Source organism: Penaeus japonicus, unplaced genomic scaffold, assembly GCF_977035675.1.
Source record: "Penaeus japonicus unplaced genomic scaffold, GWHDUDI00000001_assembly GWHDUDI00000030, whole genome shotgun sequence".
Lineage (NCBI taxonomy): Eukaryota > Metazoa > Arthropoda > Malacostraca > Decapoda > Penaeidae > Penaeus > Penaeus japonicus.
Genome location: NW_028234432.1, coordinates 15,044,699 through 15,067,198, shown reverse-complemented (window position 1 = coordinate 15,067,198; position 22,500 = coordinate 15,044,699). Strand labels below are relative to the sequence as shown.

At 35.1% G+C, this 22,500-nt stretch overlaps 2 protein-coding genes across 4 annotated transcripts in view; one reads left to right on the top strand and one right to left on the bottom strand.

Annotated features, from left to right (window-relative positions):
* Positions 1-4,991, bottom strand: part of MED19 (mediator complex subunit 19) — a 5,704-nt gene extending 713 nt beyond the window's left edge. Inside the window, exons 1-4 of the mRNA XM_043013225.2 lie at positions 4,637-4,991; positions 2,439-2,531; positions 1,008-1,148; positions 1-385 (exon numbers count right to left, since the gene is read on the bottom strand). The exon at positions 1-385 is cut by the window's left edge and continues 713 nt beyond it. Of these exons, the coding sequence (XP_042869159.1) occupies positions 86-385; positions 1,008-1,148; positions 2,439-2,531; positions 4,637-4,819 (717 nt within the window). The 5' untranslated portion in view covers positions 4,820-4,991 and the 3' untranslated portion in view covers positions 1-85. The remainder of the gene's footprint in view (positions 386-1,007; positions 1,149-2,438; positions 2,532-4,636) is intronic.
* A 785-nt stretch (positions 4,992-5,776) lies between these two features.
* Positions 5,777-22,500, top strand: part of LOC122251340 (transmembrane protein 62-like) — an 18,004-nt gene continuing 1,280 nt past the window's right edge. For 2 of the 3 annotated variants that reach the window (XM_086555090.1, XM_043013226.2), the window contains exons 1-13: positions 5,777-6,136; positions 6,529-6,795; positions 7,287-7,395; positions 9,348-9,485; positions 9,941-10,162; positions 11,667-11,880; positions 12,448-12,579; positions 14,404-14,581; positions 17,959-18,084; positions 18,870-18,936; positions 20,583-20,693; positions 20,808-20,926; positions 21,310-21,365. In XM_086555090.1, the coding sequence (XP_086411216.1) occupies positions 6,038-6,136; positions 6,529-6,795; positions 7,287-7,395; positions 9,348-9,485; positions 9,941-10,162; positions 11,667-11,880; positions 12,448-12,579; positions 14,404-14,581; positions 17,959-18,084; positions 18,870-18,936; positions 20,583-20,693; positions 20,808-20,926; positions 21,310-21,365 (1,838 nt within the window). In that variant the 5' untranslated portion in view covers positions 5,777-6,037. The remainder of the gene's footprint in view (positions 6,137-6,528; positions 6,796-7,286; positions 7,396-9,347; positions 9,486-9,940; positions 10,163-11,666; positions 11,881-12,447; positions 12,580-14,403; positions 14,582-17,958; positions 18,085-18,869; positions 18,937-20,582; positions 20,694-20,807; positions 20,927-21,309; positions 21,366-22,500) is intronic. The other variant, XM_086555091.1, reaches the window with a different exon arrangement.

Sequence of the window (22,500 nt, the reverse complement as noted above, 5' to 3'; positions counted from 1 at the left end):
CTGCAACTTGATGCACATTGGTAAACCATGATTCAGTAGATGTTTTACATCTCTGCAATGTTAAGGCTCACACTACACTGTCTTATCATTGAATTATCCTATTCATGTCACCACCTGAAATTCCTGGATGTTCTGGACTGTGTTTTTGTTTCTTCTTCTTCTTCTCTTTCTTTTTCTTTTTCTTTTCCCTCTCCTCATCATTCTTCTTTTTCTTGTGCTTTTTCTCATGCATGTCAGACCCATCAGCTGAGCCATCTTGAGTTGGGGTTTCCCCTGCCTTGAATTTGTGCTTCTTGTGTTTTTTATGTTTTCGCTGTCCAGGAGGCTGATTCATGAAGCGATACTGTTCAGGAAGGGGGCCAGCATGTAGGCGGAATGCAGCAAGCTGGAAACAGATACATATGGTCAGTCACATTCAAGCAATCTAAAAGTCTAAAAGTGACTAAGGTTCATTCAAGTTCCTTACATTTTCTATAATAAATATGATATTCTTAGTAAACAGAACAAGATGATTATGGAAGCTATTTTCACAATAAATTTGCTGGTCTCAATAATCATAATTTGCAGTTAATTTATTTCTTCCATGCACAAAAATTTCATATGTGACTAAATGACCATCATACAAATATGACTATCTAATAAATATTCCAATCAAACTGAATGATTTATATTTCTAACACATCCCTACAGAACATTCATGTGTAGGTGTATGTATGTATATGTGTGTGTGTGTATATACGTATATATACACACACATATATATATATATATATATATATATATATATATATATATATATATATATATATATATATATATACACACATATATATATATATATATATATATATATATATATATATATATATATATATATATATATGTCAAGTTTAGATAACTATTCTCCATATCTAATATAACATAAAATAAATAATATAAGACCTCTTACTTTAACCATAAGTAAAGAAAAACAACAACAAAATGCTGGTAAAAATCTCAGCACGTACCTGGTGGTGATTGAGCAACGTGAACTCCTTGAATACCGGTGGCTTCTCGATGAGTGACCGGAGTGAGGAATTGGTGAGGTGAGCAGGGGTGTCTATGATTCCTGGGAGTGTCGGCAGGAAGGATGATAAGGAGTCTCTCACCTGGAGAGGCGGGGATTAAAATTATTAATGGAACTATTTTATAAATGAAAACAATTTTAATATAAAATCCATATACATATGACAAAGAACAAACTAAATTCTACAATATCCCTGAATCTCTAGTCTGTAGAGGACCACTTCATAAAATCTGATGTGCACAGTCATTTAAACACAGATGGTGCCAGTCTACTTCTACTTTGTAAATTCATCATGTTATTCCTTTCAATCAATTATAATGTTAGTGCAGTCAGTTAACCCATTGCAGACGGAGATAAATTTGCTTGCCCAGCCTCCAGGATAGGTTTTATTTTAGAGAGAGACCGCTTGAAGCAATATAATTTGAATCATCCCACTCTCTTTCAGTCATTCATTGTAAAACTAGAGTAGTTTTTGTGTTTTATTTTTTTGTGTGTTTTATTGATTTTAGAGACTTATATGCGTCATATGACAGGCTCTATCAGTGCTGCAGTTGACTAAAATTGTAGTATATTATCCATATTAGCTCATTATTTTCTTTATGCTCAGTGTGATAGAAGTATTGCTGTTTTATGGGAGGACAAAAGGCAACTTTATTTTTTCGTATTTTTGAGCTGTCATGAACGAATACGAAACATATAACCACCTACAATAAAGGTAACAAGAAGAGGTAGGGAAGAGGAATGAAACCTGTGCTTGTGACTGTGAGTGCCACAGTGAAAGGCATCCATATTGGCACAGGAGCACATTTTAGACACTGGGTATGGATTGAGTCACCTTCCTCTTCTCGTTCTGCCTGCACATCCTTCATTGGCAGTACTTTAGAGCAAGGGTTCATCAACTTAGTATGTGCCATCGCTCTATAGAGACAGTGCTTGCTAGAGACCGTGGATGAATGCCATTCAAGGCTCTCTCTCCTGCTGGTGCTAGGAAAAAGTGGTGCCATCTAGGTTTTGGACGTTATAGTAATTATGACTGCAGTAGCCATCATCACTCATTCCTTTTTCATAGCAAAATAAAATAGCACAGTGATCCAAAATCCCCTAACGTCATGTACGTCATGACGCCCGTCGTCAGGCTAAAGCTCCTACGTCATGTATGCCATGACATCCGTACGCAATTGGTTAATACATGTGATAATGTATAGTAGTTTAAATTCCATATATTTCATTCTTAACAAAATAAGCATCTTTATAAATCATCTAGGTCTTAATGCAAAAGAAAGAGAAAAAATTTTTGCTTAGAATTCTTACATAATGTGTCACATTCATTGCTCTCATTCAAAAATAACTGCAAAGACTTCCTAACACTCACCTTCTTGCCTGTGAATTTGTTGTATGAATGCTCCAAATTAAAATGCTGCATCAGGTTGGTAGCACCTGTGAGCTCATTCTCTGTAGCTGGGTCCTGAAATGAAATGAAAACAAAAATGTGTAAATGAAATAACTTAATAATTGTATCTATCCCTCTACATTATTGTTATTTTTTTCATATTTTGTGATTACTTAACCCATTGGTCTTATAAATTAGGTATACAGTCATGATACAGGTTTATGTTATATGGCCTAGTGCCATCCACGTTTATGACCGATGCTGCCTTGACAGCAAATCATACCATCCGCTACCAATCGGTTAAAAAGTATTGACATAAAAAACAGACAGGATTCAGAAAACTTGTAAAATGCATATATAAACACCACTTTCATTATCAACCCTTTTGTACTTGACTTACATATCTTTTGTTATGAATGTCTCAACCTTTAAATACATATATCAAGATATTACTGCAGTTTACTCTATATAAAAGATCTAAAACATCTCCACAATTTTGCCAAGAATAATCAAAGTGCATAAATTTTTACCTAAATCTAGATATTTGTTAATATGGCTTAAGTTTTTGAAACACAATTGGAAAGGGAACTGCAAGACAAACACAAATATTTGAGAACTAATTATCAAAAAGTGTGGGGTTACATGGAATGTCTCTCATCAGGTAAATTTAACAGGGTGTAACAAGAGTGCTATATACACAGATTATATATTTGCAGTTGGCTATGCCTAAATCTTTAATATCTAAATTTCAAATGATAGATATCTTCAATTGCTAATAGAAAATCAGAATATGTTAATATTGTCTCATATCAAAGGCTTTCTTGTATTTTTGTTGCTTTTAATACATAAAATAAACAAAGTACACAAACATGAGGTAATAAGGGGACTTTTGGCATCTGCCATATTGAGTGATGTTGGAGCAGTAGGTTATAGGAATATATGTCCCCCAGTCTCTGATATCCCAAGGTTCCCCCACCAAACTTGTTGGAGAGAGACGGTGCTTATATCAAAACTAATGGGTTGCGACAGAAAATAGCATCAAATCTACTTTATTCACATCACAATATACAAGACATGTTTATTGTCTATGAAAGGTTAGGAAACAAACTAACATTAGGGTTGTTTAAGTGATGTTGAAGCACATTTTATGGATGAATGCTCCTTTTGGTTATATTTTGCAATAGAATTGTTATTTCTATCAGGGTATGCATGACAAAGACCTGACTGAAGTTAGTACAGTATATCCAAATCAAACACACTTGATGTATAGTGAAAATTTATAAGTATAAAACTATCTAGAGCTTAAACCATTGATAGTGGGGAGGACATGCACTGTCCACAGGAGGTCTATTTAACCATCATTATCTTATCTTATGCACAGATGTTTCCACATGTGCTTAGCCAATAAGAAGTCAATTAGTAGGCAACCCTGACTTCACCTGCTGACTTCTTCAATATACCAAAATTATGAACATTTCTACAAGCACTTAATCACCAAAGAGTCAATTAGTACAGAGCTGAACTTGCTTTTGAACCCAATTCCATGAAAAGTTTATATTTCTATTACTAAAATCATATTTCCTACACAACTACTTTTGCCATTATTACTTTTCTATTATCATTTTCATCATCCTGATAATATCTATAACAATATCTTTACTAACAATTTCCCAATCCTCTACCAAATAATTCAAAGAAAAGGGTGAACACGTATGAAGGCCTATTTGACTCTTAGTGACTAAAGTGCTTGTGAAACTATCTGTGCAAAAACAAGCAAAAAAAAGCAGTGGACAGTACATATACACATGCGCTCTCTGAACCAATGGATTAAGCTCGGATAACCACATGCTCAATCCTTCTGATATACACAGGGTATTTAAGGTAAAGCCCAAAACATGAAGTGCAGAGGCCACTGCATTAATTGGTGCTATCCTACTCAAGTTGATAAGCAATTCTTTAACTAGGAGCAAAAAATCATCTCCATTAATGACTCTGGGTACCAGAGGAAATATGCAAAATCTGAGCAGAACCAGAATGTGTCCATAGTTTTGGTATCCAGCCTACAAATATTGATTGAGAACCAAACAAATTTTCGAAGAAAATAAATACCAACATCTAAACCACAATACCACAAAGCCTAACAACTGAAAGGCCGCAAAACCAAACTCTGCTCCTCTAACCTTCATCAAATAGAACGGTCCCGAATGGACCACTGCGGGATGTTTTCCAGCTGATATCGTCATTTTCAAGGTCCCCGTGGAATCATTTCTTGAGAGATTTGGAGTGGCCATGGGGGACCTTGAACCACGAGGGGACGATTTGGGTGAAAATGAAGCGTCCACTTTCCTGGCTAATTCATTCATGTCGTCGCCATCACAAGTAATCTGCCATTGCTTCTCTGCCTCACAGGGGATCGCGACTGCCACCGCCCGGCCTCTTTCCGGGAATTATATCTTGGGGTCTTTTTTTTTTCTAAGAGCTTGCATTTTTAAGATACTGGATTATCGCGTTGCATTAAATATGTCGATGATATTTGGCGAATTACCTGTAAATGGATTCGGAAATTTATTAATTTAACATTAACATTTACACATAAAGTAATATTCTCAATGGAAATAATACATATTGAGCCGTTATTATTTACTGGAATTCGATTCAATTAAATAAAAGGCATACTAATTAAAAGCATCAAATTAATTGATTCAGACTGAATATCTACAAAAAATTAACAACAAAATACTTCATATTCAAAATCCGTACAGTAAAAATCCTGATTTTCAGCCTGCGCTTTCTCTGTTTACTGTTGTCAAACGTCAAGTTGAAAGAGAAACTTGGACGGTTGCCAATTAGTCGTATAAAATTTAAACGGTAACGCCATCTACTTTATGAATCCTGCATTATCTTTTCTTACGACTTTTCAGCTTGTAATGCCTGGGTTTATTACTTTAGATCACCCTATGACGAAGAAAACATGCAAACGGTGTTATGCCCATCATTCTATAGCATAGAAACTAACAACATAACGTGGATGAAGTACATATCTTTGAATTCTCAAACTAAATATAGTTCAGTGGATGTGATGCACTCAAACTAGAAAACATATCGTTATCTCAAATCGTGTATTGTGACACAAATTGTACAAATTTAAATTCTCTCTCCCTCTGTTTTTGTTTCTCTTCTCCCTCAGCCCCCCTCCCTCCCTCCCTCCTTCCCTCCCTCTCCCTCTGTCCTCCCATCTCCCTCATTCCCTCGTCGCTCCACATAGTGCCATCTAGCGTTTATAAAAACAACTACAGTCGAGATGCCAAGAAGTAAATAAAGACTAACTGGCACTGAATCATTCTCGAGAGATTTTTTCGCGTTGCCAGACAAGATGCAAAACATACATATACTAAATAAGAACCATACAACGAAATAAGCGAGTGACCCTTTTGCACTAGAAGATCTCCCTTCATATTGGACATGCTAAAAATGAGTGCCGATAAGTATGATCTTCTGCAATACAGATTCTAGCGCCAGGCAGAACAACCGTGCACCAGACAGCATTGCAAGAGGACTGTCACTACTTGCAGACGAGATTGATGCAAATTGGTGCAGCTTCACCTTGCAACGAAGTAGATCCGAAGAAGTGCACGAGCACACTTGCCCACCGAAGTTATCATGCGGAAAAGACCTCTAAAGTGAGTTATATGGGGGATTAAATCAATGTTATCAAGAATCAATACGCTGATAGGGGAGTGCATGCAGGTGTCTTATTAGAATTCTTTGTTTTTTTTAATGTAATCTTGAAAGAAAAAGGTTCGATTGGTGATGTGTATTTTGGATAATCGTGGTTGGCAGCTAGTGATGATATGAAACATTTTAATGTGAAACAACGTTGTATAAATGAACTCAAACAAAATTATTATATGCTTATTTTGGTTTGTTTCCTTAATTAAACCTCCTTCAGACTTGATTTCAGAAAACTTTTCTTGTTTACATTGTCATGATACAATTTTATTATTGTGATCAAATATTATGTAGAACATCCATTGATAGCATTTATAACCTATTGAATATTACTTGTGTTTAGATGGTGCGGTTTTGGCTAAGAGTCCTGACTCCAAGAGGACGTCGCATTTACCTCGTCCTGGCCAGTGGACTCTTCCTCCTGTCGATATCCTTATTAATTGCACGATCTTGGAAACTGAAGTCACCTGCAGGGAACTTCCTCTATCATGAGGAACTACAAAGAACTGCGGATGAAATAGGGTCTAGTTTTTACTACGAGCCTCACAAAGATGCAGAGAGGGTTTTTAGCCACAAGGAAAGCAAAGGAGGACTTACGTGGTTTGTTCAGGTAGGGCACAGATTTCTATTTCTTTTCTGATTATGAAATATCAAGATTTAGATACGGGAGTTGTGTGCTGTTTGTTTAGATATTTAGGAATACCAATGCTGTTTAAGAAAGCCTCCTCTCCCTGCATACTTTCTTTCTCTTCCTCATCCTCTTACTCTTACTCTTATTCTTACTCTTTATTATTCTCTTTCTCTTTATCACACACACACACACACACTCATGCACTCTCACTCTTACTCTCACACTCACACTCACACTCTCACTCTCACTCTCACTCTCACTCTCACTCTCACTCTCACTCTCACTCTCACTCTCATTCTCATTTACACTCACACTCACATTCTCACTCTCATTCTCATTCTCATTCTCATTCTCACTCTCACTCTCACTCTCACTCTCACTCTCATTTACACTCACACTCACACTCACTTACACTACTTGTTATATATTGGCATGAGGGCCAATGGTAATAACCCAAATTTCTTGCTAAGGTTTCAGACATCCATCTCCGCTTAGGTGCCGAGGAAGAGGTGCAGCAGTTTCGAGAATTTGTCGAGGATGCGGTGACAATCCTTAAGCCAGCTGCTGTACTCGTAACAGGCAAGTGTGGAGTCTGTTGTAAGTCTTTTCACATGCAGTGTCATAAATATCTATTCATATGATTTTGTTGTGTCCCTTCTTGAAATTTTGACGTTCATTTGCATGCCTTCACTTTCAGTGTTGTATGATATTTGTTGTGTTTTAAAATGTGTATTTTTTTTCACAATTACTATTTGGATAGAGTAGAATTTGCACTGTTCCTTAGGGACTTGTGTATAACAAATTAGTCCCACTTCGGCATGAATGGCTTGAGGCATTTTATACATTGGTTATTAATGATTAATCAGTATCTTTTATTTCCAAGATTCATATGGAATTAAGCAATTGAAAATTATGCTTTGTAAGAACTGAACTGACACACTCATACACATGCATTACAACTGTTGATATGTATGAGGATCATTGTGTTACATTATAATAAATACTTTTATGGAAGAATAAATTTAAATATAGAATTACATATCTACTTATCTATCCCATGAATGAATCAGTCTGTAGATAATTTAATTACTAATGATAGTAATGATGATAATGATGATGGTTCTCATTTTGATTATGGAGAAATTGATGATAATGAAATTATTAAAGGAAATGTTAATCATGGGAATTTGTGAATCTAAAAAAAAAAAAAAGATTTTACTAAAATTTATTTGGATATCTGCACTTTCATAAATGTGTATGATAGGCTCCAACAAAACATTCAGACATGATAGTCTTTTATCATTAACCCATTGCAGATGGGGATAGATTTGCTTGCCCAGTCCCAAGGATGGGCACTATGGCCACCTTTGCTGCACTACAGATGTGTTTTATTTCAGAAAGCAGATCCACACTTGCTTTCATTCACTCATTGTAAAACTAGAGCCATTCTTTTTGTATTTTACTATATTGTGAGATTTGTATGTGTCATATGCAAATTCTATTTAAGTTGGATTTGACTGAAATTGAACCCATTTTGACCAAATTGAACCCATTTTGTTGAATATAATGGCAATTAAAATAATTAGCTACTAATCATCGGTCACTAAATAGAGTAATTAGTAATTTCTCAAAGTGTAATAGAGAAACACAGCAATCCAGTCTCCTACAACATCAGATATGGCATGACGATTATCGTCAAGTATGTCATGACTCCCGCTGTCTGGCGTCACGTATGTCATGACACTTTTCCACAACGAGTTAATGATAGTACATAAGCTGCTGCATCCTGATTTGTTTTTGTTTTTAATTAGGCTGCTAAGGCTTATTGGATGACAAAAGAAATATATTGTGAAAATTTTAGTATGATTATAATTGTCATATTCCAATTAAAGAAAGTGAATGGAAGAGATGAGAATGTTCAAATTTAAATCATTGCCTAGTTATCAGTGGCAAGTTACGAAGTTTAGCTGTTGTCATATAAATCACCCGACAAGAAGTTGTCTCATTGATGATTAAGACAAAACTTATTGAGTTCTGAAGCTGTAGAGCCTCTCAATACATGATAATGTATTGTGAAACCATTTTTTGATTATTCCAGCAGAAATCACATGCAATTGTGTAGCTGCATGAAAAAGTTAGGTTTACTAACTCAAGGATTCGGTCTAAGAAGTGTGATGCTATATACGTAGCCTACATACCCCCATGTCCTCAGAAATGAAAAGAGAGAAATGCAGGGTAGTATTACTCTAATCAAACAACATAATGAGTAAAATGAGTACAGTGAAGAAATGAGGTGGTTTGTGTGTCCAAGTGAAGTGTCTTACAAACAGTCTGTTCAAAGGTTATTGATTGTGGTTATATCTTTCCTGTTTTTCACACTGAATATAATCAAATGCTGAATAGTCCTTAGGTTAGCCCTAGAGAGCTTCAGGCCACTTCCTCCTGTAGTGGGGTTTTGGCATTGGCATGTCAGATGGCAGAATTGGTGAGAACTAGCCTTCAAGGGCTAAAAATCTTCTTTTTTTTCATAGGTGATCTGACAAACTCTAAGACTTATGGGGTGAAGCTGAAGGAGATACCCCAAGAATGGGCCATATATAAGCACTCCGTAAGGGACAGACTCAATGTAAATGTCTCTACCCTATGGCTAGATATTGCAGGCAATCATGGTAAGGCAGTGTCCATAAGTAGGCTTGTGGTCATTGGACAGCAAAGTGGGTTTGGAGAAAAGTCACTTTGCTGAACCACTTAAGAAATCTTATAAAATCTGTAGTTTGTTAGCAGTAGCAAAAAGGTAGACTATTAGTCAAATATAGTAATCTGACAGTTTCTTTTCATAATTCTTGGAATAGTATATGATGTTTTGATATATTTAGATTATCATGTTATTATCTGTACTCAGTTATCTATTTTCTTGTTTAATTATTGAATATTACTTATTGACAAGTAATGTCAAGGACAAAGTTGATTTTAGAATTATGTAGTCATGGATGATTGATCTCATTTTATTAACATGTAACATATTAACTTAATTTGTATCATAGCAGCATGGATGAAGGAAAGTTAATGGTCAATAAGAAAAGTGTATCTATTGAATAGAGTAATACAGCTTCCTGATTTTCAGATAATTTTGATGAGGTGAATCATTCTCACTTCAAGTCACATGCTGTACAAGTCTCCTTTGAAAATACGCAGACAGCCAGAAGGATTATAATAACAGATGGTGACGGCAGAAACACAACACTCATCCCAGTGGACGCATCTCTCAAGCCAGGGATCAGGGCTTATAATTTCTTGGGTTATCTTCCTGACAATGAATTTAGGGAGTTGCAAAGAACTGCCAAAGGTAATCTGACAACAAATCCTCTGATTTTACAAGCCTTCTGCCTATGCTTATTTTATATGATTTTCTTCTCATTTAAAGATGATATGGACATTTAATGAATGTTACAGTCGCTGTAGAATATGTCTTTACTTGTATGTATGTGTTTATGGAATGGGCTGTGTATTCTGATGAGTATGTCACTTCAAAATTCAATGAGTCTTTACTTTTAAATAGTTAAAGTTATAGGCTAATTCTTTTAGTAAATACAAATGTCTGATAAAGGGATTATATTCATAAGTGTGGAAACTCCAGGGTGTATTTGTCAAAAAAGAAAAAAATCATTTTTGGAATAGATAATCAGATAGGAGAGGTATGAAAAATTGACCTAGTATTGATACATTTGTCAAAGTAATATCACTTTTGTGGGAATGAGGTTTCAGTAAGATAAGGATTATGGAAGTATTTAAAAGTGGGGATGTAGGGATCATAAAAGAATACCCAATCATGAAAAAGTTAGGCTATGTTAATCCATTTGCGTTGGTTGACACCATGTCATGCGGTCAGAAAATATCCCTGGACCTGGGTGATGTCCTGAGACGTTGTGCATTTTCTTGCCAAGTTCCGGGTGGGGCAATTGTGATATGCCAGCAATATAACGCTAGATTGTTCTTAGATATAATTATTTTTAATAATTTCTTAGACTCTGTTCCTTTAGTTTAGGTGTTTGAATGTCATAAAATGTAATATAATGTAAAAAAAAAAGTGACGTTACAGAAAACTATATGATATTGATGACATCAATTTCTGCTTCTGATCAGTTGAATAAAAAGATCTGAGTTGAAAAACTATTATCAAATCAAATGTGATTGGACAAGAAATAAAATGAAATGAAAAATTACTAATGTAATACTATTTCTATTTTGTTGATTACCCATGATATCATGTCACGTCATGCCATGAGGTACATGTACATACTTATATGTACATGTATGATTATCTATATTGTTCTTTTTGTTTTGGAAAAAAAAGATAAGTGTAAAACATCTTTTTTGATACCTCACTAAAAGAATGGTTCCACTTTTCATTGGTATTATCACATAGGAGTAGGTAAAAATACGTCCTGTCGTGAATGGGTTAAGTACATTGGAATATTAACCAGAATATGGGCAAGATATACTGAAAAAGTACCCAAATGAGTAAATACTTGCAAGGGTTTGTTTTCCATTTGGGCTTTCGCTTGAAGTTTTGTTGTGTATACTTTTGGAAGAAGGACAATCCAGTGGTATAGATTTTTTTTCCCTCTGATATTTGGAATTGATATTAGTTCTTATCTGTTTCCCTTATCACCTCTTCTCCCCTATCCTTCTACCTCCGTTCAATCTGTCTCTTTCTTTTCCTTCCATCTCCCATTTTTAATAGCAGCTAAGGGTATGAAGACGCCAGTTTAGCTAGCAAGTTGCTCTTGAATGAAAGCTTTACAGTTCCCTAAATCTCTTTATTATTATTTGGCCAACCCATCAATTAGATGCTTACACACGGGGCGACCTTGTCTTGTTCTATGGCCACTACCCAACGAGCACCATCATCACATCAAGGGACCTGAGGAGGCTGTTGTCGGGGGGAACGGCCTACCTGTGCGGCCACCTCCACACCGGATTCAGTTTTGCGGATCCCATGTGGACTAAGCATCCCATTGGCCTTATGGAACTGGAACTTGCAGACTGGGCCCACAACCATAGGTTTGTGTTGGGGTTTGTTTTGTCTATTTTATTATATTTTATTTTCTTAGTGTGTATATTTTTTTCATTTTTATTTTTTGTTTCATTTATTTTTTTTTTTTAATATTAATTTTTTGATGTTTGCATTTTTATTCAAAGAGAATGTGCCGTGTCTTTTGTGCTTCTGTGTTTTGAGGAAATTTTTATGACTAACTTCTCAAAAATCAATCTTTTTCCTCTAGTTTGTATGCCGATTTTGTGGGATAGTAAAGAGTAACTCTTTTAAGATTTTTACAAGATGTTTTAGATGGTGTTTAGATTAACTGATCTGAATTATGCATCTGTTTTTTTTAAATGAATGTCCTGCAAACATTTCCACATACAGTATCACTTGATTGGTGTAATTCTTTGTTGATGTATGTTTTCTGTACAGTTTGGAATTTTTGCATTAATTAAGTTGAAGTTCATTAATGAAGTATGTTTGTAGTTAGAATGTTTGTTTCATTAATAAAGGATCTTGTGTTGGTGTGGCTCGTATAACAAGGAAATAATGTGCAGAAATGACATTTTCAACTTCAAAAAACCCAGGTACCGGATTCTGTCTGTTGATAATGGCCGAGTAACCTGGCTTGACGTTAACCACTCATCCTGGCCCGTTGTGCTTGTATCAAATGTTAGCCGTTATCCAAAAGGGGTGTCCTCCGTCAGGTACATTGTCAGGTAAGAACTGTGCTCACATGAACTTGCCAGATTGTGTTGAAGTTGAAAGATTTGTTTGTGGTTAAATGGAAGAATGATTTAGCTGTTGTCATTTTTTTCTAGTATAGATTGATTGACCCCATCCCTCTTGCATAATCTTTTTTTGAACTGTTTTTTTATTTTGTTTGTTTGCTTTTCTTGTAGTACTCTATGCAATGAATTACATTAATTGAAATGGTAGAACTGAAATTTATGGATGTTCACCTTGAATCCTGTCTCCAGATTTGTAAACCTTCAACTTAATGAAGCTTTGTTTTATTGATTTCATTACTTGTCATTATTTTTCCCTTTGTAACCTTAAGATACTTCTCATATCTTGTAAATGATTCATAGAAATGCATGCTCTTATAATCAGGCCTAAATTGGCTGTATGTCTCATTTCTTCAATGCTATATTATTGAAGATTGGAGTATCAAACCAGTGTAGTTATTTATTCAGTATACAGAGTAGTCTTTTTTGGTCATATTCTTTGATTAAACAACATGCCTAAGAAATTTAGGGAGACCTAAGTATTATTATTAGTCAGGTATGCTCAACTTTAGTCTTGATGAATAGGTAGTAGCAAATATGTTTTTTTCAAAATGTCACATGGTTATGCACACAAATATTTTATCAGTATCCATAGGCTGAAGACACATTTTTGGCCAATACCATTCTTAATAATTATATTAACCCATTGTATACAGGTGTCTTGATATATATAATGCAGGAGCTCTGGCCTAATGGCAGGTGTCATGATGTACATGACGTTCGGGAATTTTGGGTCACTGTGTTATTTTATTGTGTAGTTAGTAATGAGTGAGTGATGGTGACAGTGGCAGTCATAATTAGTATAATTGCTGTAATATTAAACAAAATGGGTTTCACCTAACATCCAAAACCTAGATGGCAGCACTTTCTTCTAGCACCAGCAAGAGAGAGACCCTTGAATGGCACCCATCTGCAATATCTAGCAAACACTATCTTTATAGAGCGATAGCACATAGGAAGTTGAAGACCTGTTGCTCTAAAGTACAGCAAATGATGGATGTACAGGCAGAACGGGAAGAGGAAGGTGACTCAAACCATACCCAATGTCTACAATTTGCCCCTGTACTAGTAGGGATGCCTTTTACTGTGGCACTCACAGTCATAAGCAAAAGTTTCCTTCCTCTTCCCTACCTCTTCATATTATCTTCATTGTTCATGGTTATATTTTTCATATTTGTATTTGACAGTACATGAATACAAAAAAAAAAAGTTGCTTTTTGTCCTTATATAAAATAGCAGTACTTCTGTCACACTGAGTATAAAGAAACTATTATTTTATTCAACTGAAGCATTTACAGTAAAACACACCAAAATTGAAAATTGGTTCTAGCTTTACAATGAGTGACTAAAAGAGAGTGGGAAAAGTCAAGGCATGTTGCGTGCAGCTGCCTCACTCTGAAATAAAACCCATCCTGGAAATTGGGCAAGCACATATATACACCGTCCACAATGGGTTAAGAACGGAATTGTCATCATGAGACATGTGGCAGGTAGAAGCAATTTAGGTTCTAAGAGTTTTAAGTTCAATAGCACATTAACATCTGAAAATCCATTAGGTAGAAGCAATTTAGGTTTTAAGAGTTTTAAGTTCAATAGCACATTAACATCTGAAAATCCATTAGCGAAATCAATTTAACTGAGTAGTATTTTCTTTAAAGGAATTTTACTTTTAGTCAAACTTCTGCAATGACTCATTTGATACTAAGGAAATTTGATATAAAGGAAATGAATGATAAATTTTGGTTGATTTTACAGACTTCTCGTTTTCTCCAATGAGGAGATCTCCGCTGTGTCAGTGCGCATTGATGACAACTTGGGTCACTGGATATCCTGTAAGCACAGCCATGGCCCTCTATACACTGCAGTAGTTGATGTGCATACAGACCAGTGGGAGCCTCAGGTCACAGAGGAGAATTTTGTGAAGAATTTGCAGGTATGCCTTTATTTTGAGATTGCATTTTTTTCTTCTTTAACCCATTCATGCTGGTTGAAGTCCTATCATGAGATCGGGAAATATCCCCAGTTCCAGGTGGCATCTTGAAACATCCAGTATTTTATCGTTTAGTGCTGATCCAGGCAGTTTTAACGTGCTGGAATGTCAGTAATAGAATGCTATATTGTTCTTAGATATAATTGTTTTTTATAATTTCTTAGTCTCTGTTACCCTAGTCTAGTTTTTTTAATGTCATAAAATGTTATATAAAATTTTTAAAATGACATCTAAGAAAACTACATAACATTGATGACTTCATGGTAATTTCTGCTTCTGGTCAGTTAAATAAAAAGATCTGAGGGGAAAAACTATTGTAAAATCAAATGTGATTGGCCAAGAAATGAAATAAAAATAAAAATTACTAATATAATACTATTTCTAATTTGTCGATTGTGCGTGATGTCACATCATGTCATGTCATGAGGTACGTGTACATTCTCATATGTACATATATGATTGTTCATCTTTTCTTTTTATTTTGGAAGAAAAAGAAAAAAATATAAAACATCTTTTTTGATACCTCACTAAAAGAATGCTTCCATTTTCCATTGTATTATTACATAGAAGTGAATAATATGGGCAAAATTCAACACAATAACACTAGAAAAATATTGCTGTATCATGTTTTTCAACTAAAATATCTCCTCTGAAAATTGCAATATTTTTACATTGTAGACAATCATGCAAGCCATAAGAATAGGGTGGGTGAAAAACACTGTGATGTTCAGCACGGCCTCTTGCATGTGGAAAACATCTTGGAACGAAGTGTTGTGCGCTTGAAATCTTCCTGAAGAAAGCAGGAGTAGTTGAAAATATGCCCTATCGTGAATGGGTTAACCCCCTCACTACGGGCAGTAGAAAACGCTCCTCGCGCCGTATCCGAGCTGCCGGCGCGCGCCAAATTTTAAACGTCGCTACTGAATATGACAAGTTTTAAACCAAAACCTCAACATAATCATCATGTGTTATATATCAAAATATGCATAGTTAACCTCTTCACCCATATGCATGTGACAAATTATTTACATGGGTTGGGAGGAAGATGGAAAGAGTGACCTTGGTGGGAGGCCTCACTCAGATAACCAAAGAAAACGATTGAAATAGTATGCTAAACTAATCATAATTAGTTTTGTATTTTTACATAATGTTCCATAAATAAATAATAAAATGATTGCTAGCAGGGCCCATCAATGCCTCCCCTGGTATAAGCGAATCCCACTCTTATGTAATAAATTAGTAATAATGAAAGTCAAGTAATATATCGTATCATATCCGACCTCTATTCTGAAAGATCTCGTACAGTATCCGGAAGAAAGAAAACTCAATTCCACCAGAACTCAGCCATGATGCAGTATGCGCGTCCTCGGGTTTGACGTGAGCGCTGCGAGGACGCAGTATACGCGTCCTCGTGTTGAAGGGGTTAATATGAAATGTAGAAGTACTGTCCCTGTATAAGTGAGACAATTGGATATTCAGTTATCTTTTCATCAGTTTTTTAATAATTTTCCTCTTTTCTAAAATTTTCTAAACTAAGAAATATTACTAATGCTAGGGTAGAAATTCATAATATTTTAACCTATTCATGCCAGGGCTTACATTTGCATAATATTGCTCAAATGCCATGCTGTGCCACCATGAACTCTTTAGTCACTAGTAACAGTTGTTTTATATTTTATAAAGAAAGAACATGTTCTAAGGAAGTTCATCTTGTTATGATAGATATTAACCCAATCCCAATGGGCCCGGCGAGAAGTGAAAACCCCCTACGCCGGGCCTATGCAATATTGCATCGGGAACGTCACATTGGTGTGTCGCCCCGTCATCAGGCACTTTGCCGTGTCACACGGGTGTGACACACCGTCATCATTGGGTTAAAAGTTTTTGCCATTCACTTCATAATGTATATATGGATATTCTGCATTATTCATTAGTTTCAAACACTTTCAGACCACATATCACAACAATACAAACTTGAACATGTTCCTAAGCTCAAATTTTTCAATAAGGAAAATATTATTGTATCAATGCTGTAAATGATGGGTGTTTGAATTCCTTCAGTAATTGAACAAAATATTTACATAATTGATTAAGACAAGTAGACTGTTAGATACTACTGGAAAACAGGAGAAAAGAAAAAATAAGCCACTCCTTCAGCCCAAATACTAACTTATTGACTCATTCCATTAATTTGAATAGACTAATCAAGGGGACTTCAAATATCTGTTCTATTGGTATTACGAAAAAAAAACTAATCCAATAATTTTCAATAGATACTAGCTTTTCAAAAAATTCAAGAGATACTGTAATCTTGATTTAGAATGTACAAAAAAAAATGATGTCAGATATAAATGCATTTCCATCTTCTCTTATGCACACATTCCTTAGAAACCTTATGGTGTTTGATTAATGGGGAGGTCTATAGAGTTTTTGGAGGTTCTCATGTTAACAATGGAATTGGTAGTTATAATTAGTAAATACTTGCAATTGCAAGGAAGAGTTGTTGGAGAAATCAGCCAGTCGTGTTACTGTAAAATGTTTTTTAACCCATTGTAAACGGGTAAAATGACATACATTAAACAGGAGCTCTGGCCTGACGGCCGGGAGTCATGGCATACCTGTTGTTCAGGCATTTTGGATCATTGTGTTATTTTATTGTGTTATGAGTCATGAGAGTGATGATGAAAATTGCAGGCGTAATTAGTATAATTTGCCATAATATTAAACAAAATGGGTTTCACCTAACATCCAAAACCTAGATGGCACCACTTTCTTCTAGCACTAGCAGGAGAGAGAGTCTTGAGTGCACCCATCCATGGTTTCTAGCAAGCACTATCTTTATAGAGTGATGGCACATAGCAAGTTGCCGACCTATTGCTCTAAAGTACCGCAGATGAAGGATGTGCAGGCAGAATGGGAAGAGGAAGGTGACTCAAACCATGCTCAATGTCTACAATGTGCCTTTTACTACAATTTTAGTCAACTACAGCATTTATAGAGCCTGTGATATGACAGATATAAATCTCCAAATACAGTAAAACACACAAAAATTGGAACACATAAATGGCTCTAGCTTTACAATGAGTGACTAAAAGAGAGTGAGAAAAGTCATGGTATGTTGCATGAAGCTGCCTCACTCTGAGATAAAACCCACCCTGGAGACTGGGCAAGCGAATCTATACCCCATCTGCAATGGGTTAACAGGGTTTAAGCAGTGCATTTTATTAGCACAATTTCGACTTTGTATGAGTAATTATTGACAGTATATTTAAAAGAATGATGACATCCTAACAGTTTCATAAATATATGTTTTGTTGCAGGTTTTGATTGGGAATTCCTCAGGGAGTAAAACACTGCTAAGGATTGGTACAGAAGGAGCAGGCTTTGCTCAGCCACTTCCATCTCGCCTTGGGACCGTCATGCTGACGATTAATCTTCATGATATGGTGAGCTTTTTTTCTAATTAAGATTGTATATAAGTATAGAGAGCTATTTTATGTGGTTGATTTGATGTTTTTTATTTTTATTTATTTTTGCTAAGAATAGAAAAATGTGAAATAATTGATTATTAATTCTCATGATTAGAGTACTATAGGAAATTATTTTGAATGGACTTTACCTCTTTAATCAAAATTCCTGCTTTTTTTCATTACCCTTTATATTTAACCTCTTAATGATGAAGGCGTGACATTCACATCATGATTTGGCTGGTCATCCTGTCGGTGACATGAATGCTATGTCATGGTTTTTGTCTGGCTGTCTCGCTGGGTTATCTAGCATGTAGTGGCTGGCCGCTGCATCAGCGGACAAATAGCCCACAGTGTTAGGCCTGTGCATTTCTAAATACCCCAGCGTAATGGCTAGGCAGAGCCAAACCTGCCCCGTCGTTAATGGGTTAAGTCATCTGCTCATTTCTCCATCATTGTGACCTCTGAATTGTCTTATTTTCCATTTTGCACATATCAGAATGAAAATGTAAGAAAAGTGAAGTGCAACTGAATATAATTTGGCCAAAGTGCATTGCAAAAAATCTGAAAATAATAGTGTTCAAAGGTCACAGTAATGTTGAGGAATCTAATGGCAATGAATACCTGCTCACGTTATCTGTAGCTCTTGCTCTTTCACACTCCTGTAGGCTTTGTGGATTACATCTCACATACAGTTAACTGATGTGATAATTATATTGTTCTGTGTTTAGATTTTTGTGTAATGTCAGTGATATCTACTTTAGTTCATGATCATCTATGTGGCGGGTGTTGGCTTGTGTGCTGTCCTCCTCTTACTTGGAAAGTATCAAGGTATGTAAAGTGATTTATGTTAAACAAATGAGAGAATGAGTGAGTGAGTGAGTGAGTGAGTTTTGTTGTTTATTTGTTTTAGGGAGATAAAAGAATGCTTCAGTGTTATTTATGAGAAAATTCAAAGTTCAGCCCATGGCTGGGATGAAGCCATAAATTCTTGTTGTTTGTGATGAAATGTATGGGATTTAGGACTGATATGATGGAAAGGTTCTTCTCTCTTCTATGAATATGAACAAACCCAAGCACTCACACACCCAAACACATTAACATTCACATGCAGCTCTTTACCCAAACACAAACAAAAAAGAAATGTTTTTTGGTTTATTATCCTTAGACTGCATAAGCTCAGCCACACTTGGATATTTGTGTTTGTATGTGATTAATGAAACATTGTATCAGTTCAAAATGTCCCTTAGGAATGCTTTTTTATCAGTATATTATGTGTTATTGTGATTATTATTTTCATTTTTTTTCTTTTTATGAATAATAACAAGGCATATTAGTGATAGAGTCACATAGACATAGTCTGTATGTGATCAATACATCTAATTTTGTTGTTTATTACTGTAAAAAGATAAATGTTTAGACCTCCCCTATTTGAGAATCTGGGAGTTAACTGTGAAATGTATACATCACTATTTAAATTGGCAGTCTGCTGTAGCAAAACATTCTAGTTTTATTAATCATTGAGTCCAGCAATTCTATTCAAAGCATCATAAGTGGAGTAAAGATTTATAGGGAGAAATGGTCAGGTTACTTGTGATTTCTGGTCCCAGATACCCCAAACTTTGGGTGTGTTGAGAGTGCATGCCATCTCTCTGGGTTACACTCTTAGCTACCTGGCTCTCTCTCAGGTGTTATTTTTGCCTCAGACCATGCACTCTATTACCACTCCATTATATACTTTCTCTTTGGAATTCTGACAATGCTCTTGTTTAATGCTCAATTTTCCTGTTTTACCATATTGATTGGTATATCTTAGCCATTTGATATGCTATCCCAAGGATGTAGCAGACTGATATTTGTTGTTAAGACTCCATATTAAGTGGTTTACCTTTTGTGTAAGGAAAATGATCTTGTTTTATAGGAGGACAAAAATATATATTTTCTTGAATTTCTATATTTTTAATTTTTTTATATTTAGGAAATATATATTAGGATTTGTAAAAGATAAAAAAGATATCCAGGATGAGTATTACCTCTGAGCATGGTCAATTTCAAGTTAGGTGTCCTGATAGAGGCACTTCACACTCAAGTACATATTCTAGATCATCTTTGTCACACATGGTGTGGTGAGCTTCCCCAGAAATAGCACTCTAATACCCTTAGGACTGACATACCAGCTGGAGAATCGAAAGCACTGTGGCACATTTATAAATATAATTTCTATGATATAAATGATGTAATACACTCTGAGCAAAGTACCCTCTGTGCACTGCTCCTTGCATGGCATTGATGTCTTGCCACCCACTAGCAAAGCCATTTAAATCATGATATGAGTTTTTTGGTTGATCATTATATAGTGCAGGTGACTAATAGGAAAAGACCATATTTAGTTGACTTGATAAAAATGGGCCCGTTTCAAAACCACTTAAGCCTTAGGTTTTCTTATAAATATGTATTTATTCTTTCTTTTCCAACAGTTTATTGTCACCCAGTAATTCCAAAGAAGTTGATGTGTGCTGCATCAGGCCTAGCACACAATCATGTAGTGTTTGTCCATCTGCTCATCTTTCTTTTTTATCCTCTCATTGGTAAGTTGATAATTGCTTACTGTAATTACCAATTAAAATGGCTTTCTGAATTTGTGATGCTAATCTGATGGCTATTTTATCAGACGAAAAATCCTTACTCAATTTTCTTTCCAGGACCTTGGTATATTGGTCGCCTTGCTGGGGATAAATATGGTGTGGTGTTCATGTGGGGAATTTTTGTTGACTCCTCTGCACTGCCAGGGGAATTAACATATCCTGATGCCTTTTTCTTGGTAAGATATCCTATATATTTTGCATAAAATGTGGATGTGCTTTCATTAGGTTTGGGAAAACTAAGGAGTTACTATTTGATCTGTTAAAGAGATTAGGATGTCATCAGGAAGGATCTTACAATCTTAGAAAATATTATTGCCTTCGGGCTCTCTACCTCATTGGAATTTTTTCTACAAAAAAGTTCAATACTATTAGAGGAAGGAATTGTTTTTCTCATGGGGTATAGAGTTTGAATATCTTATAAGGAGTGCTGTGAAAGTATGATTTTCTTTACTCTTCTCTTTGTTTAATTATAAATTCTTTATGTGATGCACATCTTGATATAAACATTAGAAACTCCTTTTGTAGATTTTTTAATAAGTATTTTCTTGCTATATTTCAGTGGATTACTCTACAACTACCTGTGTTTATTTTAGTCATGATGAAGAAAGGAATAAGGTGAGATTATTTAATTAAAAGGGAAAATGAGAATTTTCATTTTAGAAAATAGACTATGAATGAGAGGGTATGTTTATACAGATAAAATATTTATAAGTAGAATAGTAGACATTTATAGTTATCATTGAATCAGATGTGCTGTAGCTTTTTTCCCCCTTTTTTTGCAAGACCTTTGCTTGGCTTTCCTCATGATGAATCTTCTTATATTTGTCTATATTACTGAAATGAATATTTAGCTAGCCAATTTATGATCAACAGGATGCAGACAATTCAAAGACTTGTTGATTATATCAGATGCTGAGAATATACCAATAGATGTAATTTTTGGTCACCAAATAGGGAATGTGTCTACACACATGCTTGCTGCAGACTCTTAAAATCTTCTTGAAGTAAAACAGGTTAATTTCAGAAGAAATATGAATTTCTTTTAACTAACCTTTATTGCTAACGCTTCTTGATGTATGATAAAATGAAAAAAAGCATGCAAATAATTGTATTAGAAGATGAGCTATAAATTTTCTTACATAACTTTTGATTTCACTTCAGTTTTTATTGGACAAATGGAACTAAACTATTCAGAGGGAAAAACGTGTCAACAAAACTAATTTACAATGAAAAGGAGGAAAGTTGTGTAATAAAGAGTAACCATTTACTGGCCTAGCAGCTAATGTCGACTTCACTGAGTAGTGGCTAGAAATTGGCACCAAAGTCAAGTGCCATCCAATCCTTCCCAGTCAGATTATCAAGTGTCAATCACTGTATCCTTGATGGAAAGAGGATGATTTTATAAATAGAATAATAGATATGAAATTAATCCCAAATTGTGCAGAACATGTTTTAAGAAATCTTATTAATTCTAAAAAAAATGTAAAGTGGCTATTAGAAATTGCTACATGATAACTTGGGCCTAATCTTTGACACAGAGAGAGGGAGCAAAGCCTAGTTAGATACCCAAATGGATTAGACAAAAGTGATATACATGAAATTGACTCTTTTATGATATACACTGCTTTGTTTCATAAAGTACTTATGATTGGTTATTAAGGTCTGTTACGTTTACGTTCTTTGCTTATCAGCATCTGAAATTTTCATTTGATTGATATTTGTCTTGTCAGAATCTGCCATGTATTTTTTT